Here is a 12,681-nt window from a genome sequence, read left to right on the forward strand (position 1 = left end):
AGTATAGTAGCAAGGGAGACTGATAAACTTGAACAAAATTGTTCTTATAAAGCCTGATATTTTTATTCAACTACCTAAGAATAATTAAATCAGTTGAAATTGTCTTATTGGTGGTTCTGATGTTGCAGCATGTTCCTGGTGAGTCACCCTATTGGTGTGCACATCTGTGTTAATAGAATGTGGGCTGCATGGGTAGGATATGGGAATTGTGTTGAATTGTTGGCTGTGGTTTGGGTTTAGTGGTGGACAAGTTATTGTCAAGAGACTGCAAAACTAACTTTGAAATCGCAGTGTTGTTACTGAAGAAAATTGTACATAGAACAGTTTGGGTTGGAAGGGACCTTTAAAGGTCCTCTACTCCAGTCCCTCTGCAGTGAGCAAGGATACTTTCAGTGAGATCAGGTTGCTCAGGGACCTGTCCAACCTGACCTTGAATATGTCCAGTGATGGGGCATCTACCACCTTTCTGGGCAACCCGTTCCAGTGTTTCCTTACCCACATCATAGAAGAAGGTCTTCCTAATATCTAGTCTGAGTCTCCCCTCTTTTAGTTTAAAACCATTACCCCTTGGCCAGTTTAATACAGCAGGCCGTATTAAAAAGTCTGTCCCCATCTTTCTTGTAAGGCCCCTTTACGCATGGTCACCATGAACCTGGTCAGTGTGTCTCACTTGGATTAAACTTCTTCACTGCAGCTCTGTTACAGTCACAAACCATCTTCAACAACTTTATTAAAACATTTTAAGCCGATCAAGGAAGTATATTTGCTATACTTAACACTGCTGTTTGGTTTAATGAAATACCAGTTACCATTCTTGGAATGTGATACATTTTATTCAGCCTTTACAAAAATGGTTTATGAAATAATGTCACTTAGTTCTGAGAGGCCATCTAACAAAAATTCACAACCAGCTGCTCAAAGAAAGACTGCAGCTGCAGCAACCAATTCCCTTCCTCACCCCCTCTCCCTAGTGCCTCTGTACTAAGTGTTAATATCTGAGGGCCGTAATGAGATGTTCTTCAGCCATAAAATTGCTGATCTGTATATCAAACTCTGTCTTTAATATGTGAAAAATGTATCTGTTCTCTCAATACAAGACTTCTTTTAAGTGGCAAATGATTTGTCCAGGGAGGGTAGTCTTCAAAAGCATCCCTTTACTAATCTTATGTTACAGATGGTTAACCATAATTTACATGTGAATGGCATATGCAGTTGACTTGTGACACATGAAGACCTTCTATTTCATAAGTAATGTTAGGGAGCCATTCAGATCCCTGATTCTGTTTATATTTTGTAGTGGAAGGGGTTTTGTTTCTAAGGAAAGATGGCAGGATACAAAAAATTAGAATTTGTGAAGAGCAGTTCCTCAGTAGAAGCAGCAAAGGACTGTAACATAGGATTAAAGTCTCCTTTTTTGCTTTCCATTATTGTATCTTTGTTACTAGTATTTTTTTTGTTACAGTTCCTTCCTAGATGCTGTGCCTATTGATCTCCATGTAGAGGCACTTGATAGTTCTCTGAAAGTGCATAAACTGGTGTGTAGATTAATTGCATGGCAAAGTCTACAAGTAGTTTATATTTTGGAGTTAGTGTTGAAAAAGAGAAGCCAGGGTGAGTTTTTGCCAGGGGAGGTAACATCCCTCCAGGAACATCTGGTAGTAGAAGTTCTGGATAACATTCTGGCCTTGCCAGAATCTCCCTTTGAGGTTTCAAGCCTGTAAACAGTAATGATTTGGCTTTAGTTTTAGCAGGAAATTATTGCCATAAAAGGGTGCTGGGGTGCCTCACATTAGGCAAAACAGATAAGGCTGTTTAAAAAAAGAATGGAAAAAAAAACCCCTCACACCCACAAACAGCAACAAACAGCCCCTCTCCCAACACCCACAAAAAATCAACCCAGCATATTTGCTTGAGCTTTTAATATGCCAAAGACTTAATGCAATGTAACAGATACTAATGAGCACATTTCAGTTGTATTTGTCCTAATTAGAACAAAACTTGAGAATACATATGGAGACATCAGGTTTCTAAACTATGAAGTTCCCATCTGTACTACAAAATTAGACTGTATCATATGGCAGCAAACCGGTCTTCTGTAAACAAGATGCAGGTGGAGCATGGTGTGCTCATTCACAGGTTTTGGACAGACAGAAGTTTAAAAGTAGGCCTTTCATGATGTTTGGGTGCTTTAAAGCTCCAGGCTTGTCCATGTAATTGAACCTGCCTTTCAGTATATCTATGTTGCAAGTGCGAGCCAAGTAACTGTTGTCAAATCACAGAATGGTTTGGGTTAGAAGGGACGTTAAAGCTCATCTAGTTCCAACCCCCATGGGCAGGGACACCTTCCACTATACCAGGTTGCTCAAAGTCCTTTTCTCTTACATCGGTAAACATTTAAGCCAATGTATTGGTATAAATGCATAACTTATTTCCACCCATTGTTGGCCTTTAGAAAAATGTGACCTTGTTTCTCCCTGAAAAATCTGAAATTTGTTATAATTAAGTTCAGTTCTTATTCTAGGTCTGAGACTGAGTTCTGTAGGCTAAAAATGTCAGAACAGGGATAATAGATGTGTTTTCCTCAGAAGTTAATCTATTTTAAATGCACACTTGACTCAAATACCTTCTGTTCTATGGTTAAGCATTGCTGTATATTTGCACTTTCACTCAACACTGCAAGAGTTGTAGAATCGTGGATGAATGTTCTCTATTCTGTTAACTCCTTCAGGCATACCTGAATAAGTTTAGAAAGCACGCTTAGATCATTGTTGGCATTTTCTTATGATTCTTTAAAAATGATATGAAGTGTCTTAAGAAAGAAAAATAGGTGAATGGGAGAATTTGACTTCCTCCTAGAAGGATCTGCAAGTTTTGCTGCAGCCTGGTCTGTTTCAGGTAAAGTAGGTCTCAGTTTAAAATTCCCAAAGGTTTTTTGTTACTGCTGTTTAAATGTTAATTGCCATAGAATAACTGTTGCCTCTGATGGGAACTCCCCAGCTGTCCAGCTAGGAGTCAGCCAGGCAGGGCAACCTCATCTGATAGCAAGGTGAGCTGTCCTTTGTTTTGAGGGGTGATTTAGCCGACTGCCAAAGGTTGCTGCAGTTAAGTCCTATCCCAGAGACTGGAGGCACATCAACCAATTACCCAGAAGTCAGCATAGGCATGTTTCTGTGTTGCTTGTATCCTGGGAAGAAACACAGTGATATATTGTGGCTGCAAAGCCACACACTACACTCTGCAATTATTTAACATAGACTTTACCTCTGTCCTGGAAGACTGATGGAGTGGGAGTGATCTATGAGACTGTTAGAGTACTCAGGCATAGAACTGAAATGACACTGTTTCTCCTGAGAGCAGCTATCTAAATTACAGCAGGACAACAGACGTTGTTAACTGAAAATGGTGCCAAGTTAAGCCTTATTTGTTTGGGTTTTGTTTTCCTTCCTTCAAGTTAAAAAGCTTAAATAACCCTAAGTCATTCATGCCTACAGAGACAAGCATGCCTTTAACTGGCTGAAGTAAATTTGTTTAAAATTGATCAACATAGTGATCAGTAATCATTTAAATTACTAAGACCTTACTGACTTCTAAACATCAGGCAACATCTTTCAAAAGAAGCAAAGGGACCCAGGTGCTCATGTAGGGTTTTTTTTAACTTATTCCCAAAGTTGAACCACATTTTTTGCCAGTTTACATCATTAGGTAAACCTAAACACCCGGTGATTAGGATAACCTAAGTAAGTCTAAAAGTAGCCCATAGCTGTAGTATTCCAGCTAGAAATTAGGTTGTTTTGTTTTGCTTTCAATACCCAGGTAAATTTTCCCTCCGCAGATTATCTGTATATAGATTTTTGAGGTTATTATAGGTCTGTCCAACTTCATGGTTACTCTCTTCCTCCTGAAAGTGTACATAGCAACAAGTCTTCTGTCTGAAGTTTCTTACTCTGGGAGGTCACTGTGTCAGGGAAATAGGATGTTGAAAGGAGTGTCTACACTCTTTAAGCCTTCCCAAAAGTTCAGGATTTCTGACTTGGCTCTCTTTTAAGAATTTCCAAATCAAAGTAGGTATTCCTATTTGCCTTCCCTATTTCTGTTGAAAAGGGATTAACAACTTTTCATAAAAAAGAGGCCATGAGGTAGAGCATTGGCTGTATGTAAATGAAAGTAGATAGTGTTCTGAATGCTGAGAAAAGGCAATGTAATAGAAATAGTCATATTGAGCTAGAGGCTGTTAGTGATCCAATAGTCATTCCTTGCTGAAAGAACTGTTTTTGCAATACTGTCTTAAGGTACTCTGGTTTTAAATACATGTCAGTGATTATATTCCATCTTTTTTCCAGAAATGTTACGAACAAAAACAGTACAAAAATGGACTCAAGTTCTGCAAGATGATCCTCTCTAACCCAAAATTTGCTGAACATGGAGGTAACTGCAGACTCAAAAGATTGTTCGGGGTTTTTTGTGGGGTTTTTGTTTGGGTGTTGGTTTGGGTTTTTTTTTTCCCCTCCTATCATGAGCCTAAATGTGTAATCAGTCTATTCCATATTACTGGGAAAGAAAGGAGCTTGTTGCTGAGTATGATTGTGTCCTTAGGACTGAATAGTTACTGGGGATTTTCAGGTTTTGTGCTTTCAGACCAAGTTTTCACCCTAGTTCAGTCAAACATTCCTGTGCAGTGGGATGATGAAGATCAAAATATATGGTGGAAGCACACTTCAGTGAAGCTTCCAAGTAAGTTGCCTTTCTAGGTTTCTGGGTCAGAATGATAGTGTGGGATTTTCTTGTATTCCCACATTCCTGTTTAATAGCAAGCCCAGCCTTTTTTTATATATATTACATCAAGGTATTCCACCAATGAATTAAAAATCTTGCCTTTTTTGTTAAGTTCATATTCTTAAATTTTCTGTACTGCATACCAAATTGCTACTTATAAGGAGCAAAGTTAACTGTAATACTATTGTTGCTAAGACTTGAAGCTAAAGAAAGAATCTGGAGATCCTGTTCTGATAAATACTACAAGAAATTGGACAGCAAAACCTGTCAGAACTTAATCCTCAGTAAGATACTCTAGTCTTACTCTAGTACAGAGTTTCTGTGCATGGCTCAGCCAATCTATCCTGATACAGTGAATTTTTCTTGTTTGTCTGCTGTTGAAGTAACCTAACATTGAGTGTGCATGTACTGTGTCAGTAAGATTATTTTCCTATTTGACATTGTCATATCATGGCAAAATGTTCAGCTAATCCTTTTCATGCTTCCATCAGTCTGCTGTCTTTTTGTCTTCATTACTTCCCTAGAGATAAAATTACAGTTTTCTTGTTGCCTCAAAGCTGGAGTAGCTTTTCCAGTTCTAATCTAATGCATTTGTCTCCATTAGCACTTGTTTTTATAGCATCTCAGTATACATCTCTCTCTTTTTGCTTTTGCTGCCACTTAAACTTTTCCAGGACAACTAGCTGCCTTGGCAGTCCACGTACTACTTGGGCTCTGAGCCACTAATGGCTTTGAAGCTTGGAAGCAGAGCCTGGAATGAACAGCTGAAGCAGAACTAAGCTGATGAAATGATCTGATGGGAAGCTGCACTGTTGTCACACTTAGCTTCAGAGACAAGGAATTTGAAAAATTTAGGGAGAAGGTGGCAAATGGATTGCTGTGGCTGGGCAGTTATTTCCCTGGTATGGGGAGGTAGCTTGCCCTCCTTCCCAAAGTGGGGATATTCTTTTTTCAAGCATCCTGATATTACTGGGAAGGCATTGCTCTACCTTTTTTTTGTCCTTACAGTGTGTATGTAGGACAACTTAAAAACAAACCAAAATCATTGGCTCATTTTGGATTATTGTTCACTATAGGTCTGCTTCTACAGAAAACTCGGTTAAACAGGTCTATCAGACTTCAGACTGCTGTTACATCTGACCTTGAGTGATGGACCATTGCCATTGATACTGGGGAAAAGGCTGCAATTGGAAGAAAACTAGAGTATTATGATGAAAATGTGACTCATCTTCTGGCAGGAGCCTCTTATGGGGGGGGGGGTGGTGGTGTAGAATCTGGAGCAGCTTTCAGGCCTACTGCAGCTTGTTTCCCACAGTGTTACTTGAAGAATGGCAGAAAAGGAAAAGCAATAGTTATACCAATGTATTATTTGGAACCTGGTGCCTCTCAGTTTTGCTTGAAATGCTCCTACTTTGAGAAGGCCTTTTAACCCCCAAACACCATAGCAGGAAATACGCTTCTCAGCTTATGCTTTGTAAGCAACCTGTATTAGTGGAGCTGACTGTGACAGAGATTGGTTTCTTATGCTATGACACAGTCTAATGATTTTTTTTTTCTTGTTCTGCCCACTCTGGAGCTTTAACATGCATTGAGAAGCTCCCTAGAATTGCTTTAGCTTATTGTTGTCTCCCTTAGAGCCAGTTAAACATATTTTTTAATTAATAAACTTAGTGTTGCTTGTGTTCATCACATCTGTATGATGATATGCAGTGATCTTAAGACCATTTTGAAGAAAGGAAATGTTTCCATATAACAGTTTTCAGCTGTGTGAGGCTGCTGTCCTGATCTAAATTTATCTTTTAATGAGGAACTTCACTGTGTAACAACTTCAAAGGATATCTGCACTGTAAAACTGGCATATGGGAAGTCAGAAACATAAGTGTATAATATGTCTTACAGAGACGCTGGCCATGAAAGGACTGACCCTGAACTGCTTAGGGAAGAAGGAAGAAGCATATGAATTTGTTCGTAAGGGACTTCGTAATGATGTAAAGAGTCATGTCTGTATCCTTCATAATACAAAATCTGATCTTTTTTGCTGAGTTCTGCTTTTATGTACTGATGTAGCAACAAAGTCATAGTTTTGAAGTACATAATGTGATCTGCATAAAAAGTCTAAAGGTATTATACATGAATCACAGAATCAAAGAATAGTTAGGGTTGGAAAGGACCTTAAGATCATCAAGTTCCAACCCCCCTGCCATGGGCAGGGACACCTCACACTAAACCATCTCGCCCAAGGCTTCGTCCAACCTGGCCTTGAACACTGCCAGGGATGGAGCATTCACAACCTCCCTGGGCAACCCATTCCAGTGCCTCACCACCCTAACAGGAAACAATTTCATCCTTATGTCCAATCTAAACTTCCCGTTTAAGTTTTAACCTGTTACCCCTTGTCCTGTCCCTACAGTCCCTAATGAAGAGTCCCTCCCCAGCATCCCTATAGGCCCCCTTCAGATACTGGAAGGCTGCCATGTCATCTCCACACAGCCTTCTCTTCTCCAGGCTGAACAGCCCCAACTTTCTCAGCCTATCTTCATACAGGAGGTGCTCCAGTCCCCTGATCATCCTCGTGGCCTACAATGAATATTAATTAGTAATTAATTAATGGTAATCAATTAATTGGTAATCAGACACTTGAAACAAGGTTATATTTTTCTTTCTACAATTTGCAGAACCTTTAAGAAAAATGCCTTTATCATTTATGTCTTAGGAAAAGACCATAATGGTACATGGAAATAAAGGTACATCTTTGTAAAATCTGGCTTTTCCCTGAAGTTTCCTTCTCTCAAAAATGTGTAAGAAATCTAATCTAGAGGTGTTCTGAAAGAACCTATTTTGCCACTAAGTTTTAGGTAATGCTTTAGGTTTCCTGGCTTGAGTTCTGTTCTGAGCTTGTCTTTCAGCAGTTTATACCTGTAAACTACTTAACAGCTGTTTAAATGGCTACTCCCAAAGTTCTTCTGTTTAAGCCACAGGTAGAAGACTATTCGAGATTTGCACAGAATGCCTTACTTGTTCTGCATGTATTCAACTTGCATGTTAAGGGGAAATTTTCCCAGTAAGTATTCAAGCTTTTAACAAAATCTTCCTTTAGTATCCCAGGAAACACTTTCTGATGACTGTGTAGGTAAGAGAATGGGATGGCTGTTTATACCATTTGTTTGTTCAGGGAGCTTGAGGTTGGAAAAATCCTGTTAACTCTGCTAACCTCCATACACTTAGAGGTATGCCGCAGAACAAAGACAATTTGTACCTTGTTGATTCTAAAAGCTGAACACCTAAGGAATACTAAAGCAATTTTAATCTAGATGTAAGAAGTCTTGCACCTTGAATCAGGGGGTACAAAAGTCTGGGTGAGTCAGGGAGAGTTTGGAGGGGATTTTCATTCCTAAACAAAGTTCCAGATAGGGATTTATCAGTATCACTAGTTCTTGTCTGCAGTTCATGCTGACTCTTAAAACTGTCTGGAAGGCTCCCTTACAAATGCTGGAGAGATTTGTGCTTTTTCACATCTAATCTGGACAAGTTTAAATGAAAAAAAGTATTTACTTTGGTTATGAATTTCAGTAGATTTTATTACTATTTACCTGACTCGTTAAACTTGGCTTACTTTAAGAAGGCTACAGGGTTTGTTTTCTGAATTCAGGTAAAGTGTAAACTCATCTGAATGATACTAGGCACAGGTTTTGTGGTTTTGGGGGATTTTTGTTTGATTGTTTTTTGGGTTTTGTTTTTTTTAAGCTGCATCTATGGAACTTGTTCTGACAAAGCAGGAAATTCTAACTTTGTGCATTCAAGTGTATTGTTACAGCTCTACAGAGAACCCCATGAGTAATCTGTGCAGATTACTTCTCTAGTGTAGTAAAGTAATAGTGAATTCATTCAGATTTGTTGCAGTACTTTCAATTGTCATCTCTTGGTAAACTCTTAAGAAATAGCTAACCTCTTTTACTACTGCCATGCTTTAAGAGCACCCAGTGTGCTATCATAATATCACTGCCCAAATATCTGAATCTTTCCTGGTGACTGGGCTCCGGTACATGTGGAGAGTCAGGGCTAAAGTATATATTCCAGCCCATGAGAAACAGATGTGAGGCTGAGCTGTTTATTAAAGGCTCCTTCTACATCCTTTACAAAGGCTTGTGACTAGCCATGAAGTTCTAATGAAAGCTTGCAGGCCTGTTAATTCTCAGTGTTATTACCTAAGCAGAGCCTGGGAGGTTCTCTAAAATGTTTGCATCTGCTTTTTTATGTGAGCTTAATGCCTGTTATTTGGTTTAAAGGGAGAGGCAAGGGGAGAAGGGGGTAGCCACTGAAGTCACCTCGTTCCAGTAGCTGGTTTTGAGGAGGTGCAATACATCTATATGTTCTTATTTTCAAGCTGCTTTTGATTTATTTTGTTACCTGTGCTTTTTAGAAAGGACATGGTGGAGGGTGTTTAAAATACAGTTGGTCACTTCAGTGTTGTTTAAGGAGTAGGAGATTTTTAATTCTGTGGGAATTTCTGTAGGGAAATAGCCATTGTAAAATGGTTTAGAAATCCAGAAATTTTCTGGTTGAACTACATATTATATTCAGGATGCTGAAGGAACACATGCAAGACTACCCAAAGCTGTCTACTGTAATAATTGGTAGCACTGTGCTTTGTTGTCTTGTGTCAGCTGTTAAAATTCCTTAATGCTGAGTCTTGACTACTGTACACACTTAATTCTGAATGGGTTTGTGCTTTTCCTTACATGATTGCTTGGTCGCAAATATGTTTTATGAAAGATTAAGCCAGATTTCCTGGATTCAGTTGGTATGGTAATGATGCCTGATAAATAACTCAAAGCATCCTCTTAGTTTAAGTATGTGTTTGAAGTGCACATAAATTCTTTTGGACTGAGCTGTCATTCTCTAGGTGAGAATCTAAGACGCCAGTTCTGATGCAGGTATATGAAGATGCTACATTTAACTTTGATCCATGTCTTGAATCCTTGAACTCAAACGGCCGAGGCAGGATTTACAGAAAGAAGTAGCAGTACTATACCCAACTGCTGTAACTGTATGCAAAACTGTTTTGTCCCCCTTTCCCATCTAAGTCTTGCATCCTCATGGCACTGACAGCATCTCTCCTAAGTCTCAAAGATTTATATGAAGGTTTTGTGGGCTTCAACTGGCTGAAATGAATTTAGTGTTCCTCTAGAAATGCAAAAAGGGGTCTTTTGCCTCTTAGAAGTTTCCTTCAGACTTAATTCTCACAAGTCTTCTTTTGGCTGAAGTTTTATCTCTAGAATTGACTTTAGGACCTGAGTCTTTCTAAGAAAGAAGAATCTTACAGTTCTGTTTCATCCATTAACTTGACCAGGTTAACCCATTGAAATGCAAAGTTTAGGAATGATTGTATCTTTGGAGGAAACAGTTGCTTCTATTTCAATTCAATAGCATATTAACTCTTGAATATTTTGATTATAAACACTGAGTTATTTGTGTCATCTTAATTGAAAGCAGGTGAAGGATGCATGTACCTCTCCCCAAGATCTGCTGTGTTTTTGCTACTTCAGGGGCACACGAGAGAGCTTTTGAGTCACTATTGATTTGAAAATCAGTAGTGTGGAAGATGTTGCCTTAGGGAGCTACTAGTAACCTGGAATAGCAAAAAGTAGATAATTGCAAGTAATCTTTCTCTTCAGAAGACTTTTGGAACCTAATGTAAATACAGTGTACTGTGTTGTAATGACATATGTTGGTTTCATGCTTTGAATTCAGAATCTTTCCAGGATAAAAAGTGATGCTCGTGAGAGAAAAGTCTAGTGAAATGATACACAGGTCATGGAAATCTGAGTTGCTGAGAATGCGACAAAGGCTTTTGACTTTTGAAATGCTAAGGTTTCCTTTTGTCAGTGAGTAAAGTGAGCCTCTGTGTTTCTCTTACTGTAAAATCTGAGGACTACTTGATGATACAGATAGGCAAGTGAGGAAAAGTAAAACTCTTAATTGTATTATTAGAGTGAGACTCTTCTAAAAGTAAGAGGTCCTGCTGTAGTTACAGTAGTATATTATAAACAATACATCTCTAAGAATATCTCTTCTGGGTCTTAGGGAATTTGGATCCTTTAGTTTGTATAACAGTAGGTTTTTTGGGGGGTGTATGAGTGTGACTGAACAGAAGATACTTTTTTTTTTTAACTTTAAATGCTTCTAAGTAAGCAATAATATTTAAAAATGTGACAGCAAAGTCCACCTGCAGTAATGAAACTTAATTTATAAGGATGCTGATCTTCAGGGAACATGTCATGTTGTTTCATAACACAAATACACTGCAGTTACTTTGAAACTTGTCAGTATGTTTTCCTTAATGTACATTAGGTTGGCACGTCTATGGTCTTCTGCAGCGTTCTGATAAGAAATATGATGAAGCCATCAAGTGTTACCGGAATGCACTCAAGCTAGATAAAGATAATCTACAGATCTTGAGAGATCTCTCTTTGTTACAGATTCAGATGAGGGATTTAGAAGGATACAGAGTAAGTATTCTCTTTGTATTCCCATTTATTGCTGTTTGCATGCTCTTGTTATTCTATCCATTACTAAGTCTTCTGTTGGTAGTTTTGTGAGAAATACACTATCATGTTTCCCCTGAGTATGTTGGAAACTTGCCCCATGATGATTCATTTCTTGGACCCAATACCGATGTTATAAATCTTAAAATTTGTCTAAAACCAGAGTTAGTGGTTTTAAAATGACTGAACTGATTTGGCTGTGAAATGGAAAAGCCCTGCTCTTCTATATGCTATTTCATGTGAAGCAGAAGGCTGTATTGTGGGCTTTGGTGCTAGTTGATCTCATTCACTGAGAAGGTTGAATTTGCTAATGCAAGAAAAGGGAGTGACTGATCAGGGGATATGATTTGTCTCAGGAGAGAGGGTCTGAGAAGCGCTGCAGCAATGTAAGTATGAGGACCTTGTGCTGGGAGGAGAGTGGGACTGGTCTTTCAGTGTCAATGAGCAGTTTTCCAGTGGAAAAACATCTGATATTTCAGAGCTCTCTTTCGGAAATAATTTAGGCCCTTAAGAGGTAGTTGTCAAAATGACACCTCTTGTGTCCCAATAAATAGATTTTATGCTTTGTGCCATAGCTCCTGTATTGAGGACATAGCCCCTCATGATTTGTGTGACGGAAACATGTTGCTTTTCCCCATGCTGTAAGAATTTAAAAAATTGTCCAGGGCTTTTAAAAGATCTTTTAAAGTATAAGCTGTGCTGGTGGTAAATCATCATAGAGGTGGTGTAACTTTTTTTGTTTTAAACATCTCTGTTACTTTAAAATTGCTTTTCTTTTACTGAAGGAGACAAGATACCAGTTACTTCAGCTGCGCCCCACACAAAGGGCTTCCTGGATTGGATATGCCATTGCATACCACTTACTAAAAGATTATGATATGGCCTTAAAACTACTTGAAGAGTTTAGGAAAACCCAACAGGTAAGATTCCCTATTCTGGAAAGAGAAACTTTTCTGTATAAAAGATGAAATCTGAGGAGTGATTTCTTTCTAATTAGGAACTAGTTAAGAATTAAGAGGAAATTTGTTGGAGGTTTCTGCTTTGAGCAGAAAGATTTCCAGAAGCTTAGCAGCTGATGCAAATTATACAGGAATACTTTCCCACTCTCAATAGGCTCTTATGAGTAGAGGTTGTAAGGCTAGACTGATCTGGAGCAACTGAGGAACTTAATGTTTGTGAGGCTTGTAGCTAAAGAAAACCTGTGATGATCCTGTCCCTTTTACAGTAGTAGAAGTAAAGTCAAGTAAAGCTTCAGAAAATACTGTTTAGTGTTGAATGTGCTCATTTGCCCGTTCTCCTGCCATAGCCTAGAGGCTACTACATCTCCACAAAGAATATGAAAAGCAACTTTTTTGTTAATTAT

At 38.6% G+C, this 12,681-nt stretch overlaps 1 protein-coding gene across 3 annotated transcripts in view; it reads left to right on the top strand.

The window, feature by feature from the left end:
• NAA16 (N-alpha-acetyltransferase 16, NatA auxiliary subunit) overlaps positions 1-12,681 on the top strand; it is a 63,112-nt gene that overhangs the window by 8,147 nt on the left and 42,284 nt on the right. For all 3 annotated transcript variants that reach the window (XR_009744096.1, XM_061457276.1, XM_061457277.1), the window contains exons 2-5: positions 4,341-4,425; positions 6,673-6,777; positions 11,125-11,282; positions 12,104-12,238. Coding sequence is in view for 2 of the 3 variants with exons in the window: in XM_061457276.1 (XP_061313260.1) it covers positions 4,341-4,425; positions 6,673-6,777; positions 11,125-11,282; positions 12,104-12,238 (483 nt within the window). In the remaining variant the exon portion in view is untranslated. The remainder of the gene's footprint in view (positions 1-4,340; positions 4,426-6,672; positions 6,778-11,124; positions 11,283-12,103; positions 12,239-12,681) is intronic.

The sequence above is a fragment of the Pezoporus flaviventris genome, unplaced genomic scaffold (assembly GCF_033815535.1).
Source record: "Pezoporus flaviventris isolate CSIRO_AGI_PZ_B2104156 unplaced genomic scaffold, CSIRO_AGI_Pfla_v1 ptg000025l, whole genome shotgun sequence".
Lineage (NCBI taxonomy): Eukaryota > Metazoa > Chordata > Aves > Psittaciformes > Psittacidae > Pezoporus > Pezoporus flaviventris.